Consider the following 13821-nt stretch of genomic DNA (forward strand, 5'->3'; position numbering starts at 1 on the left):
GAAAATATTAGCTGGAAAAGGTAGAAGAAAAGAGAAGATGGCCAGCAGCAAGGTGGATGGGCTTAGTTAGAGTGGCAATGGGGGCACCATTGGAATACCTGAAGGACCAGGTTAGGGATAGATGACCATGGAGAAAATCTATCTATGTGGTTGATAAGAGTCAAAAATGACTCGATGACACATAATTGATAAAAAAATCCTCAAGAAAATATTATCATGCACAACAAAAAGTAGTATAAAGTTATTTGGCAAAATCACTGTGTTTTTGTAGTTGTATAGAGTACAGCCAAAGTAATCTATAGCAGGGTTTTTCAAACTGTGCTCCAATTTCAAACTGTGTTCCAAGGTTCAGTTAGAACTTGATGGAGTTTTATAAGATAGTGAAGGGGAAAAAACGTCACTCAGATGCAACCATTTTTTCTATCACTAGAGTTTTCCCTCTTGATCTAATGGGATCTTCCCTGCCAGATCCAATAGGACGGGCTGATGTAACTGGGGAGAAGCAGTCTTTCAGTGGCTGAGGATGACTTCTTCCATCACAGATCAAGACTTACTGCATTAAAAACTACTTCTCTGTTGGGTTCTTCATGCAATCTTCACTTCATTCTACCTTTATAAATTTTACTTATTGTAGTTTCAACCCAGTGCCTGCCTTTGATATGGACCCATGCATTCATATCTTATCAAATTGCTTTGTTAACCTGCCTTTTTTCTTCTAGATGGCATAGGGAAATCTTAGCTGCCCCTCTGGCTTGAAATTGACATTCCTTTCCTCCAAATATCACACTATGATAGAACAATATCCATAATTTAATACTACAGATAGTACTGTCTCTCTCAACTCCTGGTGACTTCACAGATACAATAATTTGTTTTGTTTGGGGAACAAAGCAGAAGTGGTTTGCCAATGTCTTCATCTGGGACATTTTTCAGCTACTCTACAGCTATGGGATTTCCTGGTGGAATCCCATCCAAACAATAATCAAACCTGACTCTGCTTAGCTTCTGAGCCCAGAAAAAGTCAGCCAGGTGCTTCCATCTACTGAGACAGTTTCCATGGAGAGATCTTATTGGAGATTTATCCAATGCATCCTTTCCATCTGCCTTTCTCTTCAGTGAAAAAAACCTTACTAAAATAGACACCAAAGGAAAAGCTCCAGTGATTTCTTGCCACACTTATTCATAACAATAACTCCTTCTTTATAAATGACTCTATTTACCCAGGGCATGGTAATAATCAAAAACATGGAGGCAGTCCACAACCCTTTTAACAATGGGAGATTCACAAAGCTCAGCCATTGCTTTTTTCTCCTTAATTCTATCAGGGGATGTTCTGATTTCTGCTGCTAAGCTGAGGGCCCTCTTATTGCGGTCATGATCTATAAGGACTGTTGATTAGGTGAGGTAACCTGAATTGATAGGTAGTCCCTCTCTTCTAGTGGATGCCACGTACACACCGTGCAATGCTCTCGCATTCCCAGTTCAGATATTTTCTGGACCTTCACTTTTCTAAACCCCCAAACAGTTTGGGGCCAGAGTGTCTCCTTCCTTATGTACCTGCTTCAACAATTCAGAGACCTTCAGAGGTCCTCTTCTGATGCCTCTGCCTAGTAGAAAATGGCAGATAGCTGTAAACCAGTGGTTCGAGACACTACACATGGAATTCCTTTCTTGAGGAGGATGGTCTGATGTGATAGTATGTTGTATTCCCTGCGTCCTTTCTTTGTGATTAAGTGTATTTTATTCTTTTCACTGGTTTTGTGGGGAGTGGTGGTTTTTCTGAAATATTTTACATAACTTTGAAATCAAGCTGGATTATTGCACAGAATGCCACTACTTTTCCATATTCAGAAGCCCAGGGCTGCTGAATGTATATTTCATTTATTCCATGCCATTAATAATTTGTGTCTTCATGAATTTGCCAGATTAGTCTAGCCACAATAGCATGTGGTAGGGTCCTATGGTAAACAGGCTTTTATATTACAAACAGTAAACATATGTCAGTCCTAAATAATAGGAATGCAACTTGCCAGCTATGGAAATGTGTATTAACAGCAAAATAACCCATGAGAATTGCTGAAGCTTTAAGGAAACAAGATGTCATGAAAGACAAGCCAAAGAAGTCTATCCTTCACAGGTTTCTTATAATTTTATAATATTATAATTTCTTCTAATGAGGACAGGTAAACTGCAGCATTAGTGTACAACCTGAATGGGAAAGAACCCTTTTTCAAAGCAATGCAGCATTTCTGCAGTTTGGTTGGTGCCTATGGTCCAAGACCACATAAGAACCTTGAAGGTCCAACCTAGTAAAGCTTCTTGTTTCCCAACAAGAGCCAACTTACCGCAAACACCTTTCCACCTTCTTCACCACTACCACCTGGGATTTGCAGGCATGCAGCTTTCCACACTGAAGGGAACATGTTCGTATTAATTTCACTGTTTCTGTTTTAGCTTTGTAGGAAAAATGGGATAGCATTTCTCTGTCCATTTTTTTCTGTACCTTATGCCACCACCTAATAGCAATACTGTACCTTCCTGATTTACAGAATAAGTGGGCATTAGTCTTTATCTGGCTGATGGGATTTTTAATGGAAAAAGGTGGCTGACAGTGACTATTAGCAGAGACCAAACGTATCCTCTGGGAAATAGCAGGATTTCTTGTTCACCCAAGTGCATTTTTCAGTTGTATGTTCACCCTCGTCCACTTAGACAATTGTGTGTAAACCAAAGGAACCTAATTGACAGACAAAACATTTCTCTTGCCTGTCTCTGCTCTTTACATTTGGTTTGCACTGATGAAGTCTGAAGACCTCTGTAGAAATTGTTCTTTTTCAATATGCCAATAAATCTGTTCCAGAATTCCATATGCTATTTAAGAAACCACAATCAAAACTATTTCTGTGAATGCTGAAGATTGTGTCTACCTTTAAAGTTTGCAATTCTTCATTTTACTAAATAGATGATTTGATCTGATTTGATGGGAGGGAGCTGCATATAAGCTACTTGAAAAAACAATATTAGGCAAAATCTAGCTGCTTTGAGTCAGTTCTTATGGCTGACATAAGGCATTACACAGAAATGGAAGGAAGGAAGTGCAAGCTCTCTACAAACACAGGTTTTCCATTAATTTAACTGCCATGGAACTACCAACATGGACATCCATGGGGGGTCAAAAAAGTCAGGATGTCATCTTTGATCGCAAATATTCCTCGCTACCAAGTGAATCCAAAGTCACAAATTCTCTGTGACTTATGAGTCACTCACTCCACAGTCACTGCTATAGGGAAGCTATAGAACATTACATCCCTTGAATGAGCCTATGGGGCATTTATTCTGTACCTACTGTATCTTAAAATATTTTAAGAAATAATGCTGAGTCTGTGAGAGAAGTGAAACATCGCTTTGGTTGGTTGAGAACTGATTCAGAGTCAGGGGTCTGGAGAGAGAAGGTGCCTTGGCATGGAAGGAAAACAAAGGCAGAGGAGGGAAAGTTAGTAGGGAGAGAATAATTATTTTGCTTGTCATCCTGCTGGAGGGAGAATAGCAAACTAAAGAGGCCACATTCAGGCCCAGCACAGATCCAAATAACAATGCCTGGAAGAGGAAGAAGCCAGAGAGAAAAAGAAATAGAGAATAAAAGAAAAGGTTGGTGGAATAGATGATACAGACCTTCAACTACATTGGCAAGATTGCAGTGGAGGGCAAAGCTGAAGAATGATGATTTCTATACTTGGATCTGAATTTACCTGTATTAAATTTTATGACCTCCATTCTATAATAAGGGTTATATTGTGTGAGACAATACTAAGGTTGGGCACCAAGGGACACAACAAGGGGTGTGAGGAAAGAACCACTATGTGAAGCCTTGAGGGATCCATGTCCTCTCAGACACTCAGCCCCCCTGGTTTAAGGGCTTTCCCCAGGCTTCTTCTACACAGGTGTTCGTGCACAGCTGTTTTGTTTTGCAGTCCAAGTGGAAGTGTGTAATGGGATGTGAGAATAACCTTGGGAGACAGGAGGAGGAGGAACTGCGGCCGAGACAAGAGGTATCTCAGACCATAGAAGGAATGGGAGTGTGGGAAGCATCTCAGAAGAGACCCTCCCTAGTTTCTTGGACTGTAAAGGCGGGGGGGGGGGGGAAGAGAAGTGCTCTGAGACTTGCAAGACTGATGTCAGCCCTTTGAGGTAGTCCAGACAAGAAAGCAAAGCCATGAGTACTAATAGTACCTTTATTGTAAGGTTCAGTAAAAGAATCTTGCAAGTCTCAAAGCACTTCTCCCCTCCCTTGTCTTTACTTTGACCCTTCCAGAAGCGATGGCCACTTCAATATTTCAGCTAGAATGCTTTGCTTCTGCAAAATTGCTTTACAAATTGTCCTTTGAAAGCTTTTCACAGCCCTGTGAAGTAGTGCTTATAGGCCATAAAGAACATTCCTTTCTGGTTTCCTAAGGAAGTTTTCCGGTTTTGCGTCAGATATGATTAAACGGAGAGCCTACTTTTGAAAAGTTTAACAACTTTTGGTCATGTACTTGGAAGTCGAAACCCCACTGCACAGATAGGCTGGCTGCAAGACAAATGTTTTTAATGATGATGTTAACAGCAGTCTCTTGTGGTTTTGTAAAGTCATCTGGTAGTCATCATAAACGGGCTTAAGGATCATCTGTATCTAAATCTTTTGGCGAAAGTCCCTATGATTCTCAAATGTAAAGGGAAACAGATTAAAAAATAGATTCTCAAATATTTTAGTATCAGACATCCAAAAGCCCAGTAGATGAATTTGTTTTCCCCTAGTGGCAACGTTCTAGAAACGTGTTTGTGAGAACACAAAGTTTCTTTGGGCAAAATCGGTCTGATGAGGAGTGGAATCGATCCATTTTAGATAGTGGGTGCTTTTGGGGTGTATTCTACAGAGATACTACATGGAATTAAAATTGCTGCATAGTACTGAAAGGCACTTCTGACATAGCTGTTGTGAACTGTTGGGGCTTTCCCCCCTTAGATATTCAACTAAGGAGTTGAACAACTAGGAGTATCTCAGGTTTGTCTGAGAGGAAAGGTAGTTTGCTAATCATTAAACCATAGGGTTGGATAAAATTGGTCCAGAGGTGCAGGGACTGGAAAGAAGGTCTTTGCACAAATTTGGAATAATCTCTGAACTTTTCTGATCTCATGATGTCAACCGTGTTTGGGAGCTGAGGTGGTTAATTTTTGGCCTGGTGGGGGCATATTTGAAATTGCAGCAAAGATAGCCCTTTTGCTGGCATTATATCATTTTGCAGAGCATATGGGCAGATCAGAGGAAATTCTTGTCTCATCCCTCTTTCCAGTTCCTATTAGGGTCTTTTCAATATAGCAGAGGAATGGTGGCTTGGCAGTTGAGGAGCTCATGGGCTTTTTGTTGAACACCTAAGCAAATGTACATGATGACTGACGTGAACAAAGTGGAGGAAGATGTATATTCTTTCCTTTTGTATGGCATGGGGGCAAAAGATTTTTGTTTCTCCAGAAGCAGTGGCAATTCACTGTGCACAGGGCACTGACTGAATGCCCATCTTTCCACTTTTCCATTGGTCAGTTGAAGAAAGCACAGATTCAAACTTTTTCAGAGACTGGGGAATAAATGGTTGTGTTTTAGAAATTATTTAAGATTATATCAAGACAGAAATTGTAATGTACAAACCAGATGGACAGTTGTAGAAATTTTACAAAACTTTTAGATGATCCCCTCTTTGTAAAACAGACAGCACATTTTACCAAGGGAAAGGAAGCTTCTGCATTTTTTTACTCTGAGAAGAGAATAATCTGTTTGGATAAAGCAACCTAAAACAAGTGTTATATCATTTACTAAAGCTGTGAATTCTTTGTGTGTTTGGGTGGTGATGGACTTCTTCATGACAGTAATTTTTCCCTTACAGTTCAATTCCTCCAATAATCACACGTGCCTGCTGCTGTCACATATACCATTACATTGTGCTATTTTTACTTTCCTATTTTGGAGTTACATGGGCATGTAAATGGCTTAAAGATTGTACAGGAGGAAGGCAACAATGGAGAGAGAAGAGAGCAAGGTGGACAGGACCAGAATTAGGGTAAGCATCTTTTGACTACCCATATAAGAGATGTAGCATGTCTGCCTTGAGTTTTTGGGGATGTCAGAGGATCACAGTGAAGACTCTTGTTTGCTTGGGTGATCCAGGGCTCAAGTTAGGGAGTAGAGGATGAAGCAGGACCAGTCCCTACAACAACTTTTGTGCCCTGTCTCCTGTTTGCACGGCTTGGCTTCTTGGGAGAAATAGCTTATTCAGCTTCTGAGATGAGCACCAATGGAACCTGCGAGGGCCTGGTGGTTGGTAGCTTTATAAGGCAGTATCAGAAGCTGAGATGTTACTGAAAAACATTCAGTTGATTCCTTCTTTTTTTAAACAACTCATTCTCTGCAAGTGATGGGCTCATATCAACAAAGGTATTTTAACAACTGGTCAATGACATGGACAGTGACTGGGAAAATGGCTGCATTTTATTTCCAGCTGCAGCAGTCATGGGAATTTGCATAAGCCGCTTCCAGGATTGACAAACTCCGAATAGAGCTCTTTGTCTTCAGTTTCCGAATACTGAGGAAAAATACCTGAAATGCATCTCTTACAGGTATATTTGCTTTGTTATGTTGCCAGAAAAGCTGTTGCCTGAAGCAACAGATGCTGGAAGAACTCAAAGAGTTGGAGGTTAGAGCTGTGCGTGGTGTGAATTGTTCTGAACATGTTGCTTTCATGCTCGGTGGAGATCCCTGCCCATCACCAGTACTGCAGGAAGACTCAGATGCCAATCTAGGTAGTTTTTATACGAAGAATAGGAAGGGGCTCCATCTCATTTTTTGTTTCTGGAAACAAGTGTCTTAGACCATCTCAGTCAGTATTCTGGGAAATTTACCACAGTTGCAGAGTCACTGCAACTCCCCAACTGATATGCTATATTTGGTCTTATATATAAGCTCAGATGGAGACATAATCAGAGCCCGGTGATGTTTTTAGCTCCATGCCTGCAACATCTAACATAGCAAGATCTATTGTTTGACAGTAAAAAGTTCTTATTCTCCATTTCACCAGTTATTCAGGCTCCTTCCACTTCTGGTCTCCTCTTCTGGTCTTCAAGATCTTGAGTTATTATTATGGCTCTGGGAAGAGTCCAAGTCACTTCCACGTGACAGCACCTCCCTCGTCACCTGTCACCCCTGACTATGACAAGTTGATAGTTAGACTCAGAACAACTGATGAGGCAGAAGGAAATGTCTGTCTATTATCTATCCATCTATCATCATCCATCTATCTCAATCTAGTGTATCTATCCACACACACAAATACACATCTATCAAGCATGTATATAAGGGATATGAAAAAGACAAAGAGGCAATTTGTAAGTGCTAGCACATATAGATCTATTTCTCTAGAAAGTTTGATTTGCTGTGTTTAAATTAGATTTATATGTAGTAGTTGAACACTCTAAGCAAAGAAGCGTGGGACACAAATGCATGGCTCACTTAAAAACAGTGATGGAACATGTGGCACATTAAAGATCAATATTGGTTGTGCATGGCAGAAGCTTTGCTGCAGTGTGAATTCAAAAATCTGTTTGTGGAAGAAGAATAAGGCAATAATAACAGGATAAGTCAAAAGAGGTTTCCCTGATATATTAGCCCCAGGAGACGGCAGAAACCTAGAGCTAAATTAGATTAATCTTTGACCTTCCTCTATTTGTATTCATTGGGATGATGATAATTGCCTGCATGGAAAAATAGCATAGTATGTGAAATAGTTTTTCTTTAGCGTTGTCTCCAGTGAGATAGCTCTAAGGAAAGGGAGAGTCCTTCCAGTTTATAGGTTATAACGGAGGAAGGAATCTTCCATGCATGATCTCAAAGCCAAGAAATCCAGGGAGACTCGGGCCAAGTGTTAGCCTGGTGCTAAAAGGTGGTGTTTCAGAGATCAGAGAATATAATCTTGTGGTATAGGTGGAGACTGAAGATGGTATCAGGTGAATCGGAGGAAAGAGCCTTTCTTAACCTTTTGATTCAGGCAATGACCATGTGGGATGGGAATGTGGAAAGGTGAATTGTACTGAGCAGCTTTCCAGACACACAGTGAATGACTATCCAATTTCAACTGTTCACACTGAGAACATGGTTCCCTTGTGCATGTTTACCTTGGGAAAGAAGGGTGGCCCAGTAAATATGACCATAGTATTATCTACCTGGCACCAAGAATCCTGCACAAGTCAGATTTGTTCTCCAGGAGCAGAAATTATCTCCTACTTCTGAGTAGGTGTGTCCATATCTGATCCAAGCGTTTAGTAGATGGGTAACTACTTAGGTAATTGTCAGATTTAGTTGAGACTGTAATGGTTCTAATTCAAATGCAAGAAGGATGGAATATCTGTCTCTTTGTAAGGCCAGGGGAATATATGTCATGAAGGCTTCCTTCGGTACTAAAATGTCATAGTTTTATAATTCAATTCCATCTTAAGATCAGGTAAAGAAAATCTCATTTGTTACCATGGATACAAGACATTATTTCCATTTGTTTGTTAGAGGCCTCATACTGTGTATGAAAACTGTAACACAGTTTTATGAGGGAGAATTATCTCAGAAATGTCTAAGTGTAATGCCGGAACTGCCATTAAGTTGAATGGATTTTCATTTTCAGACAATATCAATTGCTAGATTGTTACTGCTATCCAACAGGGGATGGTATCTAGCGGTCAAAATATATATTATTCACTGTTTGGATTTTTCCCATTCTAAAAATGTGGAAAAGATTCTTGAAAACTTGAAGAAAAGGGAAGAAAAAGAGAAAAAGAACAGTTGCATTTATTTTTTTTAGGCAGGGAAAGCATCTATTTCCTCTGACAGATGTTTTCCTTGGCTATAGTTTTTTTCCCCCCCACCTCTAAATATGAGTTCAGGTCACAAGAACATGCAGGATTTCCTCTACTATTGCAGTAGATCCAAACATCTTTCCCTGAGGGTGAATGCAGATAATTTAAAATGTCTTTATCCTAAGGAAGTAACATTTGTTACTTAGAAAATACCATCTTCTCTAAATTAGTTTTTCTATCTCATTTGAGGTCACCCTACAGAATGGTGAGCACTCTTGGGAATCAATTGCTCAGCAGCTGTGACATCACTAATGATTACCCCTACAGCTTCTGAACGAGAGTGTGAGATTCTATGTGTTTTTGTAGAAAAGTGTTTCAGATACATTTAATTTCCTCATGTTTAAGTCTCAGTGCTTCCTACTGTACCTTTCCAGATGCAACATTTCTTAAGTTTGTCAAAATATGCTTCTTTCTGCCTGGAAGAAACCGGAGGACAGAAACATGATAAACAGAAGGCAAGCCAGCTTCTTGGAGCACTGCCTGATTTATTTCATGAATCTTTTTAAATTTGGCTTGTGATAGCATCTCTCCTTCCTCCATCAAGAACAACTACTTATCCTGACTGAAGAATATGAAAATGTCCTATTCCCTCCAGGATAATCATCTCCTTCAACAACAAGGACAAATTCCCATGTCTATAACGCAGATTGTTTTTGTTACTATTTGCAAAAGAAGCATTGCTCGGCCTCACACACTATGTTTTTGCAAATAGCAAGATTCCTCCAGAAGAAATGTGCTTTCCTAGACCTGAGGGGTTCCCAGCCACTTCCACTACATCATCCTTGAAAGATTTTTGCTGATGTCATGTAAACCAGCAGATGGTCCATGTCCACCTGCAGGATCCATACTATGTGTGGTCAACCTGTGTAACCACCAAGTTAAATCTAGATGAGATTATAGCCTTCTCTTCCTGAAGTCCGGTGACTTTTGGGTGAAGGATGCCAAAGGCTTGGGGAATTCCAAGCAAACTTCAAAACCTCAGTGAAATTTCAGCCCCTGAAAGAAGATGATATTTTGGCATGTTCACTGTGGACCATTTGGAGTATTCTTGTGGACCCCCAGTGGTCTAAGGACCACAGGTTGGACTCAGTTGCTTTCTTGGGGACATAAATAAGATATTGAATGGTAATTCTCAATTGCCCATGTGACCACATGGGAACGTTCTAAAGGGTAGACTAAGGCTACATTTAAAATATACTCTTTGTAGTGCTAATGTGATAATCTATGCTAATTTCATAGAAAACCCAGTTATACAGTTGCAAGGGTTGCTCTGTGCAGCTGCACTTTGAGACATGAAGGCTACTGCCAGTCCTTTCACCAAAGATCTTTTCTGTGGCATCTTATAAATGATAACCAGGTGCTCCTGCCACCAATTTAAGGTTGCTCCTCCTTGGTGGAACTAAGTTCAGCAGAACTCAGCACGTTTTCTTCCTTTCTGCCACTTCACAAGTGATTGTGCCCAACGTGGGGATGATTCTCCATTCACAAGAACACTAGCAATGTCAACGTTTCATGGACACGTTTTGAACAGGCTACCACACTTTAGACAGGTGTACCTGCTGCATGCCTTGTACAGTCTGCTGCAGAAACTGTAGCTGCTGGTCTTTTGTCAAGCTTTCCTCTGTGCGAAAAAGCTGCCCTTTCTCTTGTTTGAGAAGCTCCACCTCATTTCGGTATGCGTCGAGCTGCCATCGGAGACTGTCGTTCTCTTCCTTCAGGGCGTAAGCTTGAGCAGCTAAGGCTGAGAGAAGGAAGAGACTCTGGTAATTAAGATGAAAGAACAAGATATGACAGATATTATGTTGGGTTGAGCTGGAACAAATAGAGGGCCAGGGAGTTACAGCTGCTTCTGTCAAAGAAATGAAACTCCTGCTTTCTTGAGTTAGCGTGTTGAATGCATCTTCTTCTACAGAGTTACAACAGTTTACAAATTAAGGGAATCTCCAAGGCCAACTTTCCACTAGACAGAAGCTTCCCTGTCTGGTAGACCCACAGACACTCAAGTAAACCAGTTAACAGGCAGTTGGTAAAACACGGCTGAGGCTCCTAACAAAACATAATTTATATTAACCATTGGATCCCAAATCCCGATTCAAGCTTGCACACCAAGCAATGCATCGTTTTTTGCATTACTTGAGTGCTTTTATTTTCTTAAGTATCCAGGGTTCATTAACTCAAACATTCTGCCAAATCTTGGTTAACACAAACTATAATTTACAAGCCAACTACAGGAAATCCCTAACTATGGTTTGGTGTGATGTTTGATTTGATCCAGGAAAAGGGTAAGATTAGCAAAACAGATAGACTGAGTAAGACATCTTTGCTTTCTTTGTATGTAAAAGAAGCTGACAGTTGAAATGGATCCAGGATGGTATTTATTTAAGACTTAGGAATGAATTTTAATATTTTGGAATTGAGCTGTTTACCTATTATACTACACCCCTTTCAGAAAAGTTTATCTTCAATGTTATTCTAGTTCAATAAAAAAAAAATGTTGGTATTGTTGTGTTTGGAGGGATTTTGGCTTGGAATCCAAAGATGAAAACTTTCCCTTCCTGGTTCCTCAGCCCAGCAAATACCAAAAGTCTGAACCTCAGGAAAAAATGAGTCAATGGTGGCAAAAATAAAAAGTGAGCATGTGCTTTCCTGCCTGTTGAACACTGGAGCATCCTGAACTTTATTTCTTCATATACTTAATTAATTTAATATTATTTCTAACCTTTTTTCTGCTTCTGGTCTCATTTATACAACCATTTTGGTCCACCAATGGCCAAACCGACTTTTGGTCTTCAACCTGCATCTGCAAAGTCATTCCCCATCCCAATTTGGCTGAACATTCGCACTGAAAAATATGCATGAGCTTGGAGCAAAAACACTGGATGGGAAAAGCTAATTATTCTAGATCACAGGATCAATTCCGTTATGCCCTGAATATGAGTCCTGTTTTCAAAGAGCCTCATTCTGACTGGCCTTCAAAGAGAAGGTTCCTTTCATCAGTTTTAAAGCTTCAAGATTGGAATATACATGCAGAAATGTTTCATGCATTTCTGAGTTGCCAGCTAGCTTAATTTTTCTTTTTTCTTTTGAGTCAGCTGTGCAAACTGAATATTTATTACAAACATTTGTTCTAAAGCATTTATCTTATTTCTGAAGTGAAAGTAATTATAAGTCCCTCAGGTTGAGTGAGACTTCATCCATATTGTCTTCTTAGCAACAACGCTAGCGCTTTGTTTTCTGGAATGATTTTCAACTTCCCAGCTGCCTATAGCTGTGGGATTCCCTGGGAGTTTCTCATTCAACTACTAACCAAGTCTGACCCTACTTAGTTTTTCAAGACCAGCCAAGTTCAGCTGTGTGCATTGCTTCTTGCTGCAACCAATTACTGAAGGATCAGACAGTAAAGTGAGCTACAAAAATTATGCAAGAAGCTTATCATATTTCCTTCTTTAAAAACAAGCAAACACACTTTCTGTTCAAAAACAGATTTGAAATATTGCTTCTCTGATAATAAATTTTGAAAAATCTTTTTTAAAAATCTGAAAAAAGGTCAATATTTTGGATCAAAAGTTAAGTTACACTGTTTGGTTCTCATTCACACAGAGGATCTCTAACCTGTCTTCAAGCATCCTGCAGGCTTCTCCACGGGTTAAAAAATAAATCAAGAAGCCATAACTGTGTGATTGAAGCCCCACCTCCTTTTTAAACGGGATCTGTGTAAAAAAATAGGTGGGACTTCAGTTATGCAGTTGCATCCATCATATTGACTTTTTGATCTCCCCTGTGAAAACCTTGGTGTCTTGCATTTGTAATGGACTACTGTGCAGTAGGACCCATTCCAAGCTTAACAGGTTCTAAACTTAACATGGTTGCATGTTTCCTAGCCAGAGTAATATCATAAACGTGCAAAAGATTTGAAGACTGACTAAAGAACTGACAATTGTTTTTGACTGTGAATAAAATTTACGTGCTATTATTTACTAATTAAAGCTCCCTAGATCAGGTAGTAGTTCTATCTAGAGATCTGAACACGTTAAAAATGTTAATGGTTTACAGTTGTATGTCCTGAATAAATTGAATAAAATCACCCCTCAGAATGACACTGCTTCATAATTACCATTAGTTGCCTCTTTGGGAACCTGGAGTAAAATTAATTCCAGTTGATATTGGCAGATTAACATAGTTTTCTTCTAGCTTAGAAGATAATTTAAAAATTATTTACATATTTCCTGGACTCATGAAAAATGGTTTGGAGTTAAACACAAATTGGCATGTAAGTAGTCCATTTGATATTTGAATTCATTTTCATAAGTTAGGATCATTTAAGCACAATAGCAACTGGTGCTACTGTCCATCTGAGGACACCAATATATACAGGATCATATTTATAAAATACACAATCTCACCATTAAGTATAATTAGTAATTGTGATTTTAAAACCTTTTTAAACTGCCCTTTGTTCTGAAAGGTGAGATACATGTTTTAAAACTAAAAGGAAACAATGAATTTTATGTTAATAATGTATTTATGGATTTGATATCACTTGGAGCTTACAGAAAGATGAGCACAGAATTGCTGCATAATCTAGAGATTTGTTTCTGTACCTACAAGGTTCAAGCTCTTAGGGAGGTTAGTTTATACACACACACACAGACACACAAATGGTAGCCTTAACACCATGTACAGGTAGTCCTCACTTAACGACCACAATTGGGACTGGAATTTCAGTTGCTAAGCAAAGCGGTCATTAAGCAAATCTGATCCCATCTTACAACATTTTTTGTGGCAGTCATTAAACGAATCACAGCAGGTGTTAAGCAAACCACATGGTCATTAAGCAAATCACTTGGTTCCCCATTGATTTTGCTTGCCAGAAGCCAGCCGAGAAGGTTG

The 13821-nt window shown here is 39.5% G+C and overlaps 1 protein-coding gene across 3 annotated transcripts in view; it reads right to left on the reverse strand.

Moving 5' to 3' along the window:
• The window catches only part of ENOX1 (ecto-NOX disulfide-thiol exchanger 1), a 156548-nt gene that overhangs the window by 38855 nt on the left and 103872 nt on the right, over window positions 1–13821 (reverse strand). For all 3 annotated transcript variants that reach the window (XM_063304570.1, XM_063304569.1, XM_063304571.1), the window contains one exon: window positions 10488–10672. In XM_063304570.1, coding sequence (XP_063160640.1) covers window positions 10488–10672 — 185 coding nt within the window. The remainder of the gene's footprint in view (window positions 1–10487; window positions 10673–13821) is intronic.

Source organism: Candoia aspera, chromosome 5 (genome assembly GCF_035149785.1).
Source record: "Candoia aspera isolate rCanAsp1 chromosome 5, rCanAsp1.hap2, whole genome shotgun sequence".
Classification (NCBI taxonomy): Eukaryota; Metazoa; Chordata; class Lepidosauria; order Squamata; family Boidae; genus Candoia; species Candoia aspera.